Source organism: Lithobates pipiens, unplaced genomic scaffold (assembly GCF_037356315.1).
Source record: "Lithobates pipiens isolate NorthernLeopardFrog02 unplaced genomic scaffold, aLitPip1_a1.2 Scaffold_23, whole genome shotgun sequence".
NCBI classification, from domain to species: Eukaryota; Metazoa; Chordata; class Amphibia; order Anura; family Ranidae; genus Lithobates; species Lithobates pipiens.
Window position 1 is genome coordinate 259626178 of NW_027507785.1, and position 22635 is coordinate 259648812.

A 22635-nucleotide genomic window follows, 5' to 3' on the forward strand; every position below is an offset into this window, starting at 1 on the left:
ACACAAACACTGAACATCACACACATGTGAGGTATCACTGCTACGTCAGATCATGGAAAGTAATTCTACAGTGACAACATGTAAAGGCTTTTAAAGCGTCACCTATGGATAGTAAAATTGCAATATGCAATTTTAAAGTGTGACATGTTTGGTATCCATTTACTTGGCATAACATCTTCTTTTAAATATTACCAAACAATTGGGTATTACTGTATTTTTCGCACCATAAGACACACAGGACCATAAGACGCACCTAGGTTTTAGAGGAGGAAAACAAAAAAAAAATATTCTGAACCAAATGGTGTCCTAAAATATTTATTATGCTACTACTATAGGTGGGTGGTGGAGACACAGTAATACCATCCCCCTATCAAATCAGCTCAGCTACATGATACCTGGGTGGTGGTGGACACAGCAACCTGCCCCCTTCCCAGATCAGCTCAGGGTGACAGGACAGACACAAATACCCCTTCAGCCTATTCTATCACAACAGCTCAGGGGACTGGGCAGTGTATACCATGCCAGCCCACACCTCCCACCCCTTTATCACCAGCTCACCTCAGGCAGTGGAGGACACTGCTGCCATTACATTCCACAACCCCCTCTGGCTGGCTGGCCTGCTGGCTGGCTCTCAGCCTCAGATAAACCCGGGCAGCAGCTAGGAAGGAGGGCTGGGGACATAGTTTCCAGCAGCAGCTGCCGGTGTCTTGTCTAATAACGTCCTCCATCGGATAGTGTCCGCTGTGTACTGCGCATGCGCAGTACACAGCAACACAGATTCCGAAAATTGCCGAGGATGAACGGCGCCTGCGCCGTGAGTCCAGGTTCTATCCCCACTATCCAAGTGGACATAGAGTTAGAATAAAAAAAAAGAGCCGAGCGCAGCGAGGCCGAGCCCGAAGCGTGGCGAGCGGGCCCTTTAATACTCAGAACCCTATGTCCGCTTGGATGGTGGGGCTACCACCTCCACTCACGGCGCAGGCGCCGTTCAGCTTCGGAAATTTTCCCAAGCTTCGTCTGCCCCGTACTGCGCAGGCGGACACTATTCCATGGCCGGACACTATACGGCAGAACACCGGTGGAAGGAGCTGGAAGAAGGACTGAACCAGACCACGGTGCTGGGGGTGTTCCGGTTGGAAAAAAAAAAAAACACAGCCAGGGCTCTTGCCGTCGTGTGATGGTGTCACATCTGGTGGGTTTCAACTGACCTGGGTGCGGAGCGCACCACCATCGCAATGCCACTGACAACCCCTGTATTTTGGCACCCGGGGCAGACCGCCTCCTCCCGCTCCTACTTGGTATGCCCCTGAGAGTATCCGCCTCAGATCCTGTCCTCACTCCTCCACAGAGAAGCCGAGCGCCGATATTCTGACTACTATAAGACACAGGGACATTTTCCCCTATTTTAAGGGGGAGGGTGCGTCTTACGGTGCGAAAAATACAGTATATTGTAAACAATACTTCAACCACTTGAAGACTACGCCTTTTCTGCCACTTTTTAACATGAGAATAGGACAACTAGACTGGGCAATGTTAATCCTATTAGATTTTCTTAATTTTTTTTCCCCATAGCTCCACTTTTCCACTTCATGGCGTGCGTGTGCAGAAGGGGGAGGGGAAGTTAGGATAGCAGAGTTGTGCCTACATACTTTTTGCTACAAGGTGTCCCTTTTTCCCTATATCAGAAAGTTAGAAGGTGTGCATATCTTTTGAACAAGTATTACCTACAAACATATCCATCTGAAAGAAGAAATATGTGATCAGATTGAAATCATGTTCAAATTTAAAATGTATAAGATAAAAGCCGTTTACAACAATACAATTTATTTTGCAGCTTTTGCTCTGTCTCCTATATCATTAGATATCTTCTTAGTGGTAAAATATGGCAGAATTCTTTTTTCAAAATAAAATCATATAAATGTTCTGGGCAATAAATCAAATAGGAACTTTAAAAAATGTAATAGTGTGTGATTTGAATGCCACATCTGCATCCTGAATTCCACTTTCATTAGAAGTCAAACTGGTCAATTCGATGCTACTATAGTGGTTCGTAAGATATTGGGTTACAACAGATGGGCTTCCATTTTAGGGCACTGTCTTTTAAAAAAAAAAAAAAATAAGGCACAATTTTATTAAAAGAATATCCCAGTACAGTATATGGGAATAAGGTAAGTTAATCAATGAAAGTCTTTCAGTTCTGATTAGTGCAACATATTGCATATTGTCTCCAGCAATCTTATTCTAATCTCATTCACGATCAAAAGGACAGTTGCCAGCTTCTATTCTTTTGACTGGAAGTACAGGGAGAACAAGGTGAGAAATACGGCTCCACACCCCACCCAGCTTATCACTATCCATCTCCTGATGTGATCGTATGGTGCCAGAGCGAATAAACGTCTGCCACAGGAAGTCCCGGACTTTTTCTTCCAACTCTGGGAGAGGAGTGTCTGGTTCAAGTGATGAATCCTCCAGTAATACAGTGAATATTAGTGCCACGTTCTTGTATGCAGCATTTTCATGATCACAGTACTTGTAAAGGATGAGCAAGGAGCCAGGAGGCAAAGTTTCTAAACGATTTAATACTGCTGCACGATGTTTAGTCTCAAATCCTGAGCTTAGTTTTTCATCTATATGGAGTTTGGCAGTACTGGAATCATATTGGGCTTCAGATGGACCACGGATCAACAACCAACTGGAATTGAGGGCAACAGCATAGGTTTGTGCTAGACCACTACCTAAACATAATAAAGTGCGTTTGGCATCTTGGGCTGCAGTAAGCATGATCATAGCAGGTTCATCGGGATGAGATTTGTTGAGATGATTTGTCAGCATTTTTCCACTTCTTAACCACACGTTGCGATTCTGTTCAGGAAAATCTTTCTGGAGTTGTTTAAATTCATCCTGAAAAATCTGAAGTGCTGATCTGGAGTCTGAAGTCTGGGTTCCGCAGAATTGATTGGCACATAGAGCAACACCAACAGCAATAAGAATGATAACAGCTGCACCGACTGCAATAGAAATAAAAAACACACCATGACACCATTGCTGCAACAAATAGACAACACAATTCCCTATAGGTCCTATAATAAAGGCAGGATGGAAACAATTATATTTTAAAACGTGTAGACTAGTGTCTCAGTTCATTACAAAGTAATGAAATAGGACAGGTCATCTTTCGAAATAGAACTTTTTACATGGTAAGAAATAAATCTTGAACATAAAACCTACAGTTGCCACATATTGCTAGTGAAATTTGTATCTAATGTCCATTGTGTGGGTGGAGTAAGGCCCCTTTTACATGGGCAGTCAGGTCCGCCTGTCCATTTTTCAGTGGGAACCGACCGCACCCCACATTCTCCTCTATGAGTAGCCAGATGTAAACTGGCTTTTGTCCATTTACACACCCGGCTGCTTTCCAGCGATCCAGCAAAAACAAAACAGAAGGGGGATCTGTTCCCAATCTGTCTGCCAGATCAGCCGATGCGTTTACATTCGACTGTCCATAGAGGAGAGCGGGCTGTGTCCATTCTGCAAAAGCAGAGTGGACATGAACATGTCATCCGCCTGCTCAGCGGGGGAATCAGCAGACAAATCCCCTGTTGAGCAAGCAAATTGCATCCGGGGTCCCCCTTATGTGAAAGGGGCCTTAAATATTCTGTATTCCTTCTCACTTTAAATAGTATTCCAGAGAACTACTTCTGTTCAGAAAAACAGTTGTTGTAAAATACAAATAAATGCTCCTCTATGACAGTCTAACCCAGGTTTTCTCAACCCGGGATTCCGCAGCAATCTACCAGTCAGTTGCAGGCATCCCCCGTTCTCCGCTCCAATGTAACGTGCCCTACCCTCATGTAATGTCCCTGCAACCATGTAATGTGCCCTGCCATCATGCAACGTATCCTGCCCCCACATAATGTGCCCTGCCCTCATGTAACGTGCCATGCTCCCATACCATGTATTGTGCCCTCCTGACCCCCTGTAGACTGTTTATCTCCAGTTGGATCCAGTGAGCATCCATACAGAAAAAACAAACAAAAAAACGCCCACAAGTTTCACATTAAATAGGTACGTTTAATATTGATCCCATTCGATTTAATTCTATTTTTAAAAATAATTGTTATATAAACAGCTTGCTGATCACACCAATGTTCTGTGAGCTGTAGATGTGATTATTTCAAGAGTTTCAGGACAAGGGTTCCTCCAAGGTAAAAAAAGATTGAGAAGCCCTGGTCTAACCAAATCCAGTTACTATCTGATGCCAATTTTTAAAAAGTAAACATACGTCTTCCTTTACTGTCCACTGAGCAAAATCCTCCTTTTTTTTTTCCCCTTCCTACCATTTGTATCTCACATGTTCCCAAAACACTGCAGATCATAGTGGGAGGGTTTCAGCAACAGAGGCAGTGCTGTCAATCCAGAAAGTGGGCAGGACTAGGTATGGCCAGGTGCTGCTTAACAAGCTACAGGTTCGTGACTATGCCGATAGATACATCATCTCAACTCACTGTAGTGCAAGCAGCACAGCCTACATGAGAGTGGCAGCTCTGCTCTGAATTAAAAAGTAGTGCAGCATTGTTGACACACTATCTAAGGAAGGTGCATTAGGTGGACTTTACTGGCAGCTTCAAAAAGGTATTTGAGGGATTTTTTTTTGTGGTTAACGTGGCTGTAAACCCTCACATATATCCAGTGAAGCGAACAGCCTCAGATGATACACAGAGATGAAACAAATCTCCCTACATAAGTTTTACATGTATAGCTGTTGTCTTCAGCTTTATGTACGGTTTAGAAAGTGTTCCTCATGTTAAAATCTTCTCTTCCTGTTCCAGCAGGGGGAGGGAGTCTTGCCATTCACTGTGAGCGGATTGGATGAAAGGCACACACCCCCCTCCAGGTAGGCAGAGACTTCAAAGCTGTGCTGGGAATTGACCAGCTGTCTGCTAATTTATAGCACCCACTCTGACGGCACAGTGGTGTAGTGGTTAGCACTCTCACCTAGCAGTAAGTAGGGTCGCTGGTTCGAATCCCAACCACGACACCACCTGCCTGGAGTTTGCATGTTCTCCCTGTGCCTGCGTGGGTTTCCTCCGGGTACTCCGGTTTCCTCCCACACTCCAAAGACATGCAGGTAGGTTAATTGGCTTCTGTTCAAAATTGGCCCTAGTATACGAATGGGGACCTTGGGTTGAGGGCTCCTTGAGGGTAGGAACAGATGTGAGTGTGCAGTGTACAGGGATAGGGACAATTGTAGACACTCACTCAGGTTGAACTGGATGGACTGGTGTCTTTATTCAACCTTACTAACTATGAAACTATGACACAAATTTCAGGCTGATTTTATCATGTGTCAGAACTTGTCAAAAGTTAGCATGCTAATAACAGAAGAACGGAGCAGGAGAAAGCCACAGGATTTAGGGCTTTGGAGAGAGATGAGAAAACACTACAGATATATGTGCCCAGGTCAAATTTCATGAATCGGGTTTACATCCACTTTAAAAAGGTAAAACTACAGAGTGAAAGTTCACTTATAATTAAGTGCTGCAGCACATTTTTCTTTTTTTGAGTCCATAGTTATAATTTATTATCATTTTACTGTATCATTAGCAACTATTACTAGCAACATAACTGAATTTAAAATATAAACTGAACATTTACTTTTACCTCGTGTCCACAGATTCTCTACCCCTGCATGCTCCGCCCCCTCTGGCAACACATTCTTCTCCGGCAACACACTCGGCTCCGCCTCCTTCGACAGCACACTCTCCTTTGCCTCCTCCATAAACACACTCTGCTTCACCTCCTGTGGCAGCACACTCTTCCCTGACTCCTCCGGCAACGTGCTCATCTCCGCCTCCGACAGCACACTCTCCTTTGCCTTCTCCATAAAGACATTCTGCTTCACCTCCTGTGGAAGCGCACTCTTCCCTGACTCCTCCGGCAACGTGCTCATCTCTGCCTCCTCTGCCTTCTCCATAAAGACACTCTGCTTCACCTCCTGTGGCAGCGCACTCTTCCCTGACTCCTCCGGCAACGTGCTCACCTCCGCCTCCTCCGGAAACGCACTCTGCCTCGTCTCTGCCTCCTCTACCAATGCACTTATCTCCGTCTTCTCTACCAATGCGCATTGCTTCACCTCCTCCAGAAAAGTACTTTGCGTCACCTTCTCTGGAAATGCACTCATCTCTGCCTCCTCTAGCAATGTGCTTTGCTTTGCCTCCTCTGGCAACGCACTCTTCCCTGCTTCCTCTGGCAATGCACTCTTCTCCGTCTCCTCTAGCAACATTCTAATTTCAGCTTCCTTTGGCAATGCACTCTCTTCTACCTCTCCCGGCAATGCACTCTTCGCAGCCTCCCCCAGCAATGCACTCTTTTCCACCTTTGGCTCCTTTAGGTCTTCCCTCGAATGATCTACTGTAGACTTCTGATTCTGTTCCAACCTCATCTGTTTTTGTTTTTCTTCTTTGGAAGTGTCACTGTCTTTGAATTCTTCATTGATGCTCGATTCTGAAGGGACATTTTCACTGTCCACAATTTGAGATTTTTTGTTTTGTTGTTTTTGGTCAGACATACTGAAAGATTAATGTGTCACAGCTGAGAATCCTACGTGGATTTGTTTCTAAACTGAGTTAGTGGCTTCATTAGATGTTCGATTCGAGCTTAGTGATTATTCTTAATGTTATTCGCATGTAAACATTTTTTTTCCAAATATGTTTGATTACATTACTGAAAGACACTTTCTGGAGGTTGTGTTTATTCTGCACGTTCCAAGAACAACTTAAAAGATTTAGGTTCTGTATGGTTTCTCCGATCTGGGTGATCCTTGTGTGAATAAAATCAATCATACACCGATCAATATCTGTTAGGGAAAACAATGAAAACTTCATGTGAGGCAATTTAGTGGTAAGAATTAATAATAGATTATAGTCTAGTGCAGCGTTTTTCAAATTTTTTTTCCAGCTGGGGCGCCCTTAAAAAGTATTTTCAATCTTGAGGCATCCCAGTCCAAGGCTTGGTCCACATTACTGTGTGTCGCGGAACACGCATAAAATCGTGATCGTTCCTGACACACAGACAATTGCTCTGCTCTTTAGGGGTGTCATTAATTCTTAATGCTACCCCACACATTGGAAAATGTGGGGTGCTTTTAGTGCAATGCAATTTGAAAAAAAAAAAAAAAAAAGTTGGGGACATCTTTCCCTGCATTTTTGTGGGTAGGGAAGCCCATTGAAATGAATGGTCTGCCCTACATGCAGACACACAAATGTGAACCAAGGGTTTGTTCACATGTCAGGTTGGAGGGGCGGTAAAACCACATGCTTGAGCTGTTTTTACCACTCCCAACTTCTCCCCCTTTAGCTACAGAGGCAGCAGCTGGGGGGTGTACACATACTGTGGCTGCAGCTGGCGGTATAACCAGGGTGAATGGGGCTGCACTGCAACTACCCTGCAACTGCGGTTGCAGTGTAGTGATGCTGCATTTACGGGCTTAAAGCGGGAGTCCACCGGGAGTTCCGCAGTTTTTTTTTTTTTTTAAAAAGCCAGCAGCTACAAATACAGCAGCTGCTGACTTTTAAAATAAGGACACTTACCCGCCCAGCGCGCCCGCGATGTCGGCACCCGAAGCCGATCTCTCGATCGTCTCTCGGGTGCTGCCGCCATCTTGGGTATGGGAATCAGGAAGTGGAGCCTTTCGGCTTCATTTCCCGGTTCCCTACTGCGCATGCGCGAGTCGCGCTGCGCAATAAGGATGGACCCGCTGCCTCTGGGATCTGTGTGTTTCCCAGCAGGCAGCGGGGGACTTTCGGAAAGGGGCGTAGATCTACGCCCCTTTCCGCAGTGAGCTATCCCGGAAGTGGGTGCAGATACCTGTACTGTACAGGTACCTGCACCCCCCTCCCCCCTGAAAGGTGACAATTGTGGCGCCGGAGGGGGGGGAGGATTCCAATAAGCGGAAGGTCCACTTTAGGGTGGACCTCCGCTTTAAAACAGGTGAGGGGGGCTGGTTTGTGTCAGCAGCAAGGACTGCTGCTCCTCCGAAAAGCAATCCATGCACAGATCGCTTTTCAGAGGCATTTGACAGGTGGTAAAGTGTCATTATGTTGCTTCCTCATCACCTGTTTTAAGCCTGTAAATGCAGCATCACTACACCGCAACCGTGTAATGCACACAGTTGTGGGGTAGTTGCAGTGTAGCCCCATTCACCCTGGTTATACCTCCAGCTGCAGCCTCTACAGCTAAAGGGGGAGAAGTTAGGGGTGGTAAAAACAACCCAAGCATGTGGTTTTACCGCCGCTCCAACCTGACATGTGAGTACTCAGTGTAGGGCAGCCCATTAATTTCAACGGGCTTCTCTACCCACAGAAAGAAGTCCTCTGCCTTTTTTTTTTTTTTTTTTTTATTGCACTGCACCAAAAGCACTCCACGTTTTCCAATGTGTGGGGCACCATTAAAAAGCAGAGCATTTGTCTGTGTGTCAGGATCGAGCGCGATTTTGCGCGTGTTCCACGACACACAGTAACGTGAACCAAGCCTGGGGTGCCTCAAGAAAATACTTTTTAAGGGCGATTTTTGTCTTCAGATTTACTAAAACCATGTAGTACAAGGGCCTGCCTGATTGCATACAAACTGAAACTCTTATGCCGCGTACACACGAGTGGAATGTCCGACAGAAAAAGTCAGATGGAAGCTTTTCATCGTATATTCCAATCGTGTGTATGCCTGATCTGACTTTTTTTTTTTTTTTTTTTTTTTTACGAAAATTCTGACGGACCTAGAAATAGAACATGTTTTAAATATTTCCGATGGAACCAATTCCTATCGGGAAAACCGCTCATCTGTATGCTATTCCGACGGACCAAAAAACTATGCATGCTCTGAAGCAAGTACGAGACGGAGGCCATTGGCTACTGGCTATTGAACTTCCTTTATCTAGTCCCGTCGTACGTCACCGCATTCTTAACGATCAGACTTTGGTGTGATTGTTTGTACGCAAGACAGTTTCAGCAGAACTCTGTTGGAAAAACGTTCAGAGTTATTCCGATGGGAAGTTGGATATACACTATACAATTTTCTGTAGATTTTTTCCTTCAGATTTACCAGAACCATATAATATGTGGCCAAACCTTAATGCCCTGTACACACGGTCAAACTTTCCGACGGAAAATGTGCGATCGTGTTGTCGGAAAAGCCGATCGTGTGTGGGCTCCATCTGACTTTTTCCGTTGGAATTTCCGACACAAAGTTTGAGAGCTGGATCTAAAATTTTCCGACAACAAAATCCAATCATTTAAGTTTCGATCGTGTGTAGACAATTCCGATGGACAAAGTGCCACGCATGCTCAGAATAATTTACGAGACGAAAGCTATTGGCTACTGCCCCATTTATAGTCCCGTTGTACGTGTTCTAAGTCACCGCATTCAGAGCGATCGGATTTTCCAACAACTTTGTGCGACCGTGTGTATGCTAGACAAAAACTACGATTTTGTCGTGGGAAAGTCAGACCCTGTGTACAGGGCATAAGAGTTTAAATTTGAATGCAATCAGGCAGGCCCTTGCACTACATGGTATTGGTAAATGTAAAGGAAATCAGATAACAAAATTGTATAGTGTGTATGGGGGTCTTAAGCCGGGAATAAATGGAACAAAATTAGGCTGATTTAAATGGACATCCCGAAATTGGATCTTTGGGTGCCCCTTCCTATTCAACAGTAATCAATCATTAAACTGACCTCTAAATTCATCATGAGTAAGCCATTAATAAATGTGAAAACAACATACATATAAAAATAAGCTTTTCAATGCCTGTATTAATAAAAAGTGAGCAATTGTGAAAAAAAAAAAAAAAAACTTGATTAAAATCCCAAAAGAATGTGATAAAACCATATGAGGTCAATATAAAATCCATTCACCATCCATATGATGCCACAAGAATGTGCATCCACCACCCAGAGACACTGTTTAGGGAGCCTCATACCAGATGCTGTGGACCATTGGGATACAAATGGCCAAATATGCTCATTAATATCCTTTGATCTCTATCCTCCAAATGTACACCATGTCCCCAGCTGGATTTTGCCACCAATAAATATAGATATGCCTTCTGGAACATTGTCACGCGTCATCGGCTCCGACGTCAGGACATCATTTTACACAGGTAGTTGGAATGTGGGGACACTTGTGAAATCATTTGGAATGTGAAAGGATTAAAATTTTGACCTCATATGGTTTTCTCACACATTCTTTTGGGACTTCTTTCACAATTACTCACTTCTTTTATTAACCATTTCAAACCCCGAAGGATTTACCCCCTTAATGACCAGGTCGTTTTTTGGGATACGGCACTGCGTTACTTTGACAATTGCACGGTTGTGCGACGTTGTACCCAAATAAAATTCACGTCCTTTTTTCCTACAAATAGAGCCTTCTTTTGGTGGTATTTGATCACTTCTGCATTTTTTTATTTTTTGTGCTATAAACAAAAAAAGACTGACAATTAAAAAACAAAAACAAACAAAAAAAAAAAAAAAACATTTTTTAATTTTCTGCTATAATACATATCCAAAAAAATAATATATATATATATATCTTCATCAGTTTAGGCCAATATGTATTCTGCTACATGTTTTTGGTAAACAAAAGTTATAGCATCTACAAAATAGGGGATAGATTTAGGGACTACATTCTTTGTTTTTACTGGTAATGGCAGCGATCTGCAATTTTTAGCGGGACTGCAACATTGCGGCAGACAAATAAATGTCACTTTTTGGGGACCAGTGACACCAATAGTGATCCATGCTAAAACAAATGCACTGATCAATGTATAAATGAAACTGGAAGGGAAGGGGTTAACACTAGGGCCAATCAAAGGGTTAACTTTATTTCCTTAATGTGTTCTAACTGTGTGGGGGGTGGGCTCACTGGGCCAACACAGAGATCGCGATTACTAGGAACAGACAGAGTTGCCCCATGTCAGAACAGGTTTACATAGGCAGAAATACGCACCGCCTCTCTGTGGAGCAATGGCGGGTGGCCGGCACCTGCACGACCAACAGTACCTCATGCACAAAACTAAGTACAGGTATGTCGTTTTGTGCAATAGAGCCACCCTGCTGAAGTGCAGTGCATATATGCAGTGGCCAGAGACGCTTGGTAACGAACTGCTGTCAATCAAATCCTATGATGCGGGCGCTGGGGGGGTGGGGCCGATTTCCGCATTCTGTCTATGGATGCAAATTCTGGACTCGGGAGCATGACCACACAGTAATCCCCAGGGAAAGTGCTTCTCCTAAGGTTACCCATACGGGGAGGAGCCGTGAGCGCTGTTGGGGGGACCCCATAAGACGATGATTGGGGCCACTCTGTGCAAAATGAACTGCACAGTGGTGGTAAGTATATGTTTTTTTATTTTTTAAATAAAGAAAAACAGGGGTTTACAACCCCTTTTTAATTATACAAAAGGGATTGATATTCTATACCCCAGACGATGTCATCGTGTGACGAAACGTGCGTCAGGTGGCTAGGACGTGCTGACGCAGTCACGTGAAATCTGAGCGAACGGGCGCTCGCTTGCTGGCCAGCATATACGCTGCTTTTTATTGTTAATGTTTGTAAGTATATCTTTTTATCTATAAATAAAGTTGTATACCAGATTTACACTATGGGAAGTCCCTCTGCTTATATTTTTTGAGAGACCATGTCTTCGTGTGTACGAGCTCTTTCGGGTGTGATTCCGGTCTGAGTCCGATTGGTAGTTTGAGGACCACCTTAGAGACCCTGTTGTGGAAATTGTGTGAGCGATTAAACGCTTGCCTTCTGGCAAGCGTGCATTTTTAGTGGTGTTCAGCACTTTTTGGTGGCATTCTGTTTCCTGCTAGTTGAGTCAGACCTTAGAGCAGGGGTAGGCAACCTCGGCCCTGCAGCTGTGCTGAAACTACAAATCCCATCATGCCTCTCCCCCTAGGAATTATGCATGTGATTGTTAGGGTCTTGCAATGTTTCATGGGACTTGTAGTTTCACCACAGCTGGAGGGCCGAGGTTGCCTACCCCTGCCTTAGAGTGTCACTAATCCACATCATAAAGAACTATCAATAAAATAGAGTATTACATGCTGTTCATACTCACTCAGTCACCATGAGATTCATTTTTTGTATTCTGCAAAAAACCTGGTTGATCCTGCTGCTATCTAACTCCGCCTTCCATTCATGTCCTCAATTCAGCTAGGGATTTTGCAGCTATGGTTGCAACTCTGCACATGCTCAGTTTTCAGTGAGTTTCTATGCTGAGTATTTCCTCCCCATCACACCTGAGCAGTCCATGTGACTACAGAGTCACACATGTGAGGGTATACACAGTGGTAAATGATGACCAATTTCCCTCCCTCCTCCTACATGCCCACTAACCAGCTAAAAACAATGGGTCCAGGATATTACATGTAGATTAATGGAGGCTTCACCTCCCTCTTATTCTAAGACACAGGATGGGGGGGGCGTTCCATAGCAGAAATCCACCCACACAATGTTATTGCCAAAAAATAACGATTTTATTTCAAATATATATTTGTATGACAATTTAAAACTGTTTATTGATATTATTTTTACTATGTATACCAATGGCTGTTTTTTTTTTTTGAATATGTGACCAGTAACAGAGATCTAGAAGCTCCTCCTGCTTATGTTGACCTGCAGACAGACTGGGAAAGATCTGGGTCACGTGACAGCTGTATATTGATTAGGAAAAAGGTTTAATTTTACTTAAAGTGGTTGCAAACCCGCACATAAACCCAGTGAAGTGAACAGTCTCGGATGATACATAGATGAAACAAATCCTCCAGCATAAGTTTTACTTGCATGTCTGCTGTCTTCCACACTCTACACCAGAGGTAGGCAACCTTAAAGAGGTGGAGATCTACCTGAACAACATGGGAGAAGTCAAAGATCACCAGGCACAGTGTCGCCATCTCACACCCAATTTAAAAATCCAATTCCCGTAATACCATTGCACAATCACATGCAGCGTGTGGCAATCTTGCGTTTCAATTAGGTGAGGCAGTAGCCAAAAGGTGTACAAATGCTGTAGCAGGAATTAAACCCCCTGCTGCTTTGGTTGGTGATATCGCCTGCCAATCACAACCCAGTCAAGTAAACGGTGCCACTCTGCTGCTGACAGACCCAAGGTTGCACGGCATTTACAGAGTTTGTTTGGGGTTCCAAGTAATTTTTTAGCAAAAAATACTAACTTGTAAGCAACAAATGTCAGAAAAAAGCCTGGTCTCCAAGTTAAAAATCTTTCTTCATCTGTCAGCAGCAGAGAAAAGGCTGCAGTTACACTGTTTAAGAGCTGATTGGAGGAAGGGGACCTCCCCTTCACATGGGCAGAGTGGTCCTGAGCGGTGATCAGTGAAGTGTCATTCATAGCCAAGCCCCCTAACAGTTAGAATCACTCCCCAGGACACACTTAACCCCTCCCTAGCCTCCTAGTGGTTAACCCCTTCACTACCAGTGTAATTTTTACAGTAATCAATGCAATTTTATAGCACCGATTGCTGTAAAAATTACAATGGTCCCAAAAATGTGTCGAAATTGTCTGATGTGTCTGCTATAATGTCGAAGTCACAATAAAAGTCACAGATCGCCATTACTAGTAAAAAAAAAAAAAAAAAAAAAAAAAAAAAATTATAAAAATGCCATATAACAATCCCCTATTTTGTAGAGGCTATAACTTTTGCGCAAACCAAACGCTTATTGCGATTTTTTTAACCAAAAATATGTATAAGAATACGTACCGGCTTAAACTGAGGGAAAAAAAAAAGGTCGGAGGAGAGCGAAGGTATAGAGTGTGTTAGTTCAGTTTTTATTTTTTCCTGAAAAGGTGAACTTATACTCTTAAGCAGCAAAGTAAGATCAGTGACTGGACAGGAACCAGTCAAGTAGCTGACAGATTATGACTGCCCTCTTTTACTCTACTCTCATTAACTTCTATTGTACACTCCCAAATCCGGTGGAGTAATGCACATTTGAAAAGTGCATCACTGGGTTTTAGAAAAGTACACTAATAATATTAACCTCTTCCCGCCCGCCCTATAGCCGAATGACTGCTATAGAGCAGGCGCTTTAGTCCGGGAGGCCGTCCTGTTTACTTCGGCAGTGGGCGCCGCCGCGGGCGCGCATCGGGGAAGTTCTGTGTTTGCCGTGTCCCCCGGAGACAGGCAAACACAGATCGCTGTAAAAGGCCAATCACAGTGGCCGTTTACAGCATGTCCAATGTGAGATGATCTCATATGTAAACACATGAGATCATCTCTCAGCGCTGCTCTCCCTCCTCACACAGACAGCGTGTGAGAGGGGAAGAGATGAACGGCTGCAGTGGCCGTAAGTGTAAAAAAAAAAAAAAAAAGTGCCATCCGCCCCCAGTGCCACCTGTTAGTGCTATCTGTCCCCAGAGCCACCTGTTGTCAGTGCCATTTGTCATCAGTGCCACATAGTGCCATTTGTCATCAGTGCCACATATTAGTGCCATCTGTCATGAGTGCCACGTATCAGTGCCATCTGTCATCAGTGCCACGTATCAGTGCCATCTGTCATCAGTGCCACGTATCAGTGCCATCTGTCATCAGTGCCACGTATCAGTGCCATCTGTCATCAGTGCCACGTATCAGTGCCATCTGTCATCAGTGCCACGTGTCATTGTCCTGGTGCTCCAGGGCCTTCAAAAGTGTAATAGGTAGTCAACAAGTTAGACGTGTAATTTATGCTCCTAGAACACATGATGGTGCTCCCTGCATGTTGGGCCTCTCTATGTGGACAGGCTGTGAAAAAGTCCCACACATGTGGTATTGTAATACTCAGGAGGAGTAGCAGAATTTTTTTGGGGTGTCATTTGTGGTATACACATGCCAAGTGAGAGAAATAACCTATTACAATGACAATTTTGTGGAAATTTTTTTTAAAAAAAAATGAAAAATCTTAATTTTGCAAAGAATTGTGGGAAAAAAATGACAACATCAAAAAGCTCACCATGCCTCTTACTAAATACCTTGGAATGTCTACTTTCAAAAAAAGGGGTCATTTGAGGGGTATTTGTACTTTCCTGACTTGTTCAACAAAATAAAAACCCCAGAGGTGATCAAATACCACCAAAAGAAAGCTCTATTTGTGGGAAAAAAAGGACAAAAAATTCATTTGGGTACAGTGTTGCATGACTGAGTAATTATCAAAGTGTGAGAGCACCGAAAGCTGAAAATTGGTCTGGGCAGGAAGGGTGTTTAAGTGCCCAGTAAGCAAGTGGTTAAATAGGTAGATAGTTCCGTATCACTGAGTAGAAAATTATTATACCATTTATCAGTAAAACGGGTTAAAGTTTATAGGTTGCTCTCCAACTGGTACGATGAGCCACACTGTGTGAATCATCACATTGCTTGTCTTTTTGCCATTTCATATCACACACAGGCAGCCCAGTAAAGTCCCACGTGTGGCCTGTTCTGAAACATTGGGACATTATGCACCTAAATGAAGTTTAGAAGAGAATCGCAGACAAACAGCAAAACACAAAGCCTGCCTGGGAAATGATACAGCTCATGTTGCAAAAACATGAAAACAAAGCGATTCAAATGCAAACCTCTCCTCTATACATTCCGGTGATTAAAGCTACATTAAACCCAAAATGCCAACATGTATTATACTGCAGCTTATCAATGTAATGCGATATCTGCATTCATTTTCTTTTGTAGGCTTTTTTTCTTCTCTACTTTTAATAAGTCTGTTTTTCAACAGAACCTTTATCCCAAAAAGTAAAAAAAATGGTTTGCTGTAACGGCTTATAAAATGTTAGCTTGCGTTTGGTTTTAATTTGTTAGTGTATTTAAATATACTAGTACATATTTGATATTGAAATTTATTTTAAAAAAAGGGTACAAAAGAGAAACATTAGTAAGAGTAAGGCCCCTTTCACACAGGGGCAGCGGGTGCGTCGGCGGTAAAGGGGGTTAAAACCAGCCAAGAAAGGGTTAAAAACCGCAGCAGCGCTTTGCCGACGGTATAGCCGCTCTGCCCATTTCAATGGGCAGGAGGGGTATACACACTGCTCCAAAGATGCTGCTAGCAGGACTTTTAGCGTCATGCCAGCGCACCGCACCAATGTGAAAGCCCTCGGGGGAGACAGGAGTGGCTCTTTCAGGGCGCTATTTTTAACAGTGTAGCGCCTGCAAAGCTCCCCAGTGTGAAAGGGGTCTAAAGGAACAAGTTAAAAACACGAGAAGGGAGATCGATCTGTCAGTGTATGTGTAGATTACCCACAAATCCAGCTGATAACACAGAGATCTCCAGTAATCTTGTGTGGAAATCAATCTGTCAGTGTATGTGCAAAGCATACAATTCCTCAGCACAGACTTCCTCATCTCAAGACAGATGACAGATTGATCTGCACACAGGACTAGTGGAGATCTCTGCTCTGGATCCGTGAGTAGCCACCATTGATTTGTATGCTTTGCACATACATTGACAGACTGTTCTCCACACAAGATTAGTGGAGATCGCTGTGTTATCAACTGGATTTGTGAGTAATCTACACATACACTGACAGATTGATCTGGATCCGGGAGTAACCACCATTGCATAAAGATCTATTGTTATATCAATTGCCTATGGATGTTTACCTGCACACTGCTGGGAAACCGAGAAATGTGGTCACGTTGAATCTACCTGTGAACATATCTGTGGTTCTTTCAAACAAGGATAAAATATCATGTTATTGCAGCACTCAGGGACTTCTATCTCTCTGGTATGGAGACTTATATCTTTGTCTTCATCACTACATTACATTCCAACATCAGGAAGAGATCTCATGTGGACTTATTGCCTTTTTTGGAGAAATTAATACATCTGCCCATGAAGGGATTTTTTACCAAAAAGTTTCTTTGGACTAATATATATTTTATTGTGACCAACCATCTAGGTCTGTGATTTAGCCCCATTTCTGACTGACTGACCATTAATATTTAATAATTCTATTGATATATCAGAGTGATGTGGACAGCGCATCATTTCATTGTGGAGCAGTGTTACTTATATCCATATTTACGGGAATACACTGCTCCCATTAGGAAATCTATGCTACTTATTTGTTTACATGGGGCTTGGGGGGGGGGGGGGGCTGTGAGTTGCTGACATTACCCCAGCTTTTCTCCCTGCAATTTTCGGGAGCGAGTTCATGGATTGTAATGGGTTGTCTGTTCTTATCGATATAGAGAAATATAGAACATTGGGGAATTGTTTCAGCTCTTCTCTGTCCTAAATACAGGGAATAAAACGGGAATTTTTGCTTGCTGTGACTTTTTGTATTTTGCGCTTTTTAATCAGTAAATTGTACTGTAGTTAACTCTTTAGTGTATATATATATATATATATATATATATATATATATATATATATATATATATATATATATATATATATATATTATTTTTTTATTTTTTTTCCCTCTTGATTCAGTACCAACAATGATTACACCCCCCAATATACAATCGGTGAGTACTACTATGTAATAATTTAGGTGGGAATCCCATTTCTCTTTTTGTGCACAAGAAATGTACCTGACCCCCCAAAAAAGACAGCTACCTTTCAGGATGTAGAAGGTTTTTCAGTTGTGGCAGATATCTAACATGCAGGACCTGCCACAGAAATAGGAAAATAACCAAATTCAAATCTAATAGCATGGGGAAAAAAACCCATATATTATAAATAAAAAAATCGATTTTTTTTGTACTCCCCATAAAATCCTTTTCTCTGTAATTCACCGCCTGACACCGCTCCTCTCTTTAGATCATTGGGTTGTTACGCCACCTTTAGGAGAGGACTAGGCATGACATGTTAACATGTAATATAAAAACCAGAACTCTCTAGTACCGCCCATGGGGCGGTCCCTTAGGTAACAACCCCACAGCCTGCCATGCAGCTTCAGTACGTCAACAAGCAGTATAACTTAGAGAAAAATAGGAGGGGAGGGTGCTGTGTCAGTCGGTGAATTACAGAGAAAAGGATTTTACAGCGAGTACAAAAAATCCTATTTTCTCTTATATTCACCGACTGACACAGCTCCTCTCTTTCGACCATTGGGACATCCCCAAGCAGTGCCAAAACAAGGGGAGGGAAAACAGCATAAAACGTCACCCACCATGGCATGTGGGAACTAGTATAAACTTTACCCACAAAAACAACAGTGTGTGGGAATAACTAAACTTTTTTACCCACAAAAATACAGGGTGCTCCTCAACGGAGAGGCACTACCTTCAAACCGCACCAGAACTGCGGTAACAAATGCAACAGTGCATTTACTTAAAAGTACTATGTTTTTACCAAAAAAAAAAAAAAAAAATGTATGTGCAATTGAAATTATATAGCCGCCTGCAAAACTGCTAAAACAGGCATCAGCCGATGCACTGACATCTACCTTGTAGAATTTTGTTGCCGCTTTACACACTTGAGCGACAGACGCTTGATGTCGGAAAGGCCCAAGATGTTCCGATTTCCCTGGTGGAGTGGGCCGTGACCGGAAAGGGGGGCACCTGCCCTTTCAAGGTGTAGGCCTGTACTACAATCTGTCTGATCCACCTGGAAATGGTGGCCGACGAGACTGCCATGCCTTTTTTTGGACCAGCCACCAAAACAAACAAGGAGTCTGATTCCCAAAAGGGAGCCGTAGCAGACAAATACACCCTCAGAGCCCGAACCATGTCCAGGGAATGAAGGGCCACCTCCTTAGGATGTGCCGACTTAGGACACAGAGGTGGTAACACAATGTCTTCATTGATGTGGAATGCCGAAACCACCTTCGGCAGAAAAGAAGGTTGCAGACGCAACACCGCCTTATCCTTGTGGATAACCAGATAGGGCGACTTGCAAGACAAGGCAGCCAGTTCCGAAACCCTCCTGGCCGATGTAATGGCCACTAGAAAGACCACTTTCTGGGAAAGAGTCAACAGGGGAATCTGATATTTTCAAATGGCAATTTTGAAGCGCCGATAACATCAGGTTCAGATCCCACAGGGGTAACGGTGGACACACCAGAGGAACTACATGACGGACCCCTTGAACAAAAGTGCTCACTAGAGTGAGACGCCAGGGGGGGGGGGAGTCGCTGAAAAAAAAGCTGATATTTGTCCTTTAGTGGTGCTTAAAGCCAATTTCTGGTCTACTCCTTGCTGTAGAAACAGCAGGATCCTGGATATAGAAAAGGAGCACGGACGCAATCCTTCCTCCTCACACATGGAGATGTAGGCCTTCCAGGTACGATGATATATCTTCCAGGAAGAAGATTTCCACGCTCTCAGCATAGTTGGGATCACCAAAAGACCCCGGTTCCTCAACACCTGGCTCTCAATAACCATGCCTTTAAAACCAGCGATGGTAAAGCAGGATGGAGAATCGGACCTCGAGACAGAAGGTCTTCTCATATCAGCAGTCGCCAAGGGCAGTCTGCCACCAGGCCTACTAGGTCTGCGTACCAGGGATGCTGGGGCCAATCAGTATTACTGGAATCCCCTGGGCCTCCACACTGCAGAGCAGACGTAACAGTTTCAGCGGAGGAAAGACATAGATCAGCTGGTACTGATCTCATGGAGCCACCAGCGCATCTGCCCAAGGATCTCTTGCCCTGGACATGAATTTCGGCACCTTCAGATTGAGACGGGAGGCCAGAAGATCCACGTCTGGTGTGCCCCATCGCAGGCACAGTAGCCTGAATACCTCTGGATGTAACGCCCATTCTCCTGGGTCCAGCTTCTGGCAACTTAGATAGTCCGCCTGTCAGTTCTCTACTCCCGGGATGTAAATGGCAGACAGGGCCAGTACATGTCACTCTGCTCACAGAAGGATGTGAGCATCCTCCTGTGCGGCGGCCAAGCTTCTTGTTCCTCCTTGGCGACTGATGTATGCCACCACCGTAGCGTTGTCTGACTGGATCCTGATTGGACGCCCTTGAAGTCTTATCGACCACACGGAGAAGCATAGCCTGATCGCTCTCAGTTCGAGCAGATTGATCTGCAACTTGGATTCCTCCCCCAACCAGAGGCCCTGGGTCGACTCAACTCCCATTACTCCACCCCAGCCAGATAGAAAGAATCTGTTTTGCGGCCAAGAGAGAAACTCTATCTTGTAGCCTGAGGTAATCAGATCGCAGACCCATTGGTTGGACATCCGAGAGGCTCACCGGGCTGCAAACTCCTGAAGGCGAACCCCCACCAGTGTTGCGGGCGGGAGCAAACCTTCATGCGGCAGCACTTTCGCTCGCAGGCTTGTTAGGCTTGCGGTTCCAGGGACGCTTTGGTCCTTCCGAGGTCGTCCAGTCGGGCTGGGGACACTTGGTCGAAGCCCTGGGCGGACGAAAAAGCCCTTTGTGAGTGGAGAATGAGGGCCCTTGCCTACGGCGTGGCTCCTTAGCCTTCCTGGCCTGTGGGAGTAGTGTACTCTTACCACCTGTGGCATTTTTAATAATGTCATCCAATGAGGATCCAAAGAGCCGGTCGCCAAGGAAGGGAAGAGCCGTCAGGGCTTTTGTGGATGCCTGGTCAGCAGACCAGCATTTTAGCCAAATCAGGCGCCTTAGCACCACTGCTGACAACGAAGCCCTGGATAACAGAGGAAGGGTATCCAGGGCTGCGGCACAAATGTACTTCAGGCCTTGCACTAGTTGGTCTGCTAGTTCCACGCAGACAGGAGAAGCCTGTTGCTCTCCCAATTTGCGGTGTAAACATTTTGCCCACTCGGTTAGTGTCTGCGACACAAGTGCAGATGCCAGTACTGGTCGCATGGTTGACCCCCACAACCGTAAACAAGGAACAAGCCGCTGCCTCGGCCTTCCTGTACATGGGGTCCTTAAAGGCAGGAGTTCCCTCTACCGAGCCGAACACTTTTTGAGAAGGCTCTCCTCAAAGGGGTAACGCCCCGCCATGTATTTGGGGACCAAAAAGGTCTGCTGCAGTCGACCCCATTCCTTGTAAATTAACTTATCAAAATATGTCAGACAAGGGAACACCTTAGGTGAATGGGCTGCCTTACGGGACCCAAAAGGGACTGCTACATCAGCAGAGGGATCTGCTGGCTCCTGAATCTTCAGGCTATCACGCACAGTTGTGATAAGTGCTCCGACAAGCGCTCTGTCGTGCACGGACCTGGACGGGGACTCATCCTCACTGTCCGATCGGTCCTGGTCAGCGTCATCTGAAACAACAGAGCAGTGGTCACCAGCCTCAGCAGGGCCCAAGTCTGCATCAGAGGTCTCCCCGGAGGATGGGCAGGGGCTGTTTTTTAAATTGAGGACCGCCGACAAAGCGTCCAGAGGCACTGCACAGTCTGCAGGCGACCCGGTTGCAATTGCCTGGATTTCGGGGGACGAAACACCAGTTTCTAAAGCCATGCTGACCCTACCCTGTCTGCCAACTGATGGGGACTTAGGACAGTGATGGTCCCACCCTCCTAACTGCTGCTGGCTGAGGGGCTCTTTCCCGTAGGACTCACCACCCCGACTGGTTCTGCGCTGTCCAGCTAGTAGTGCCTGTGTCCTGTGTCAGCTCCCAGGCGCATAAGAGACCACACTGCAATGTGCAGAGCTGCTGCAAACGGCACTGAAACTGATCAAAAACGTGTTCAGGCTTCAAGAAAATGGCCGCCGAGCGTCCAGTATAAAAGGACATAATCACAGGGAAAATGGCCGCCGAACTACAGGGAAGCATGCTGCTCCTTGCCCCACCAACGATGGCCACCGAGCACTGTATACCATGAGGGACAGTGAAACAAAACGGGCAGATAAATGGCGGTGAACAGCTCTACAGCGATCAACAGACACAGCCTCCAGGGAGAGACCTACACACATCCAGGACACAGCCAGCCAGCGCAGTTCCCCCCCCCCCAGGTGAGAGCCCCTGTCTATGGCGCACACACACACCACTCAGCAGCCCATGCAGCATCCCCCCACAGGAAAGGGGGGGAGGGAGAAAGGGACAGGGAGAGAAGAGAGGGAGATGAGGGACCCCTGAATGCCCAGCCCCACCGAGGCAGAGAGAGCTGTACTTATCAGTCCTGCAGAGCTGGGAGACATTCCATCACATACCCACTCTCCGATCAGTACAGGGTGGCTGCTGGCCCGCCACACTGTGACACAGGCATCAGTAGCCAGGTCATATGTGAGCCCCGGAGCATTAAAGCTCACTGAGCGCCTCTGGTGCTGAGGCATGTCGTGGCTGACCCAGCGCGGAGAGCTCTGGTCTGCACATGCTCGCTGGCCAGGCTGGGGAGACTATAAGGATAAGAGTATCCAGCCTGTCACCCAGCCGGCTGTTGATAGCAGATCACAGGATCTTTAATCTTGAGCAAAAAGCAAAGCTTCTGCAAAAAAAATCCACGGACCGATGGGCCCGCAGGGTTTCTAGGTCCTTCTCCTTCACTAGGCAGAAAAACTGAAGCTGCAAGGCAGGCTGTGGGGTTGTTACCTAAAGGACCGCCCCTTGGGCAGAACTAAAAAGTTCTGTTTTTTATATTACATGTTAACATGTCATGCCTAGTGCTCTCCTAAAGGTGGCGTAACAACCCAATGGTCTAAAGAGAGGAGCTGTGTCAGTCGGTGAATATAAGAGAAAAATTTATTT

General features: G+C 45.1%; 1 protein-coding gene across 4 annotated transcripts in view; it reads right to left on the reverse strand.

The window, feature by feature from the left end:
* Positions 1 to 1807: 1807 nt before the first annotated feature.
* The window catches only part of LOC143928291 (uncharacterized), a 29369-nt gene continuing 8541 nt past the window's right edge, over positions 1808 to 22635 (reverse strand). The window contains exons 2-4 of one of the 4 annotated variants that reach the window (XM_077453082.1): positions 17612 to 17664; positions 5656 to 6856; positions 1808 to 3008 (exon numbers count right to left, since the gene is read on the reverse strand). In XM_077453082.1, the coding sequence (XP_077309208.1) occupies positions 2248 to 3008; positions 5656 to 6568 (1674 nt within the window). In that variant the 5' untranslated portion in view covers positions 6569 to 6856; positions 17612 to 17664 and the 3' untranslated portion in view covers positions 1808 to 2247. Of the gene's footprint in view, positions 3009 to 5655; positions 6857 to 16650; positions 16672 to 17611; positions 17665 to 22635 lie in introns of those variants that run through there. The other 3 variants (XM_077453083.1, XM_077453085.1, XM_077453081.1) reach the window with 3 other exon arrangements.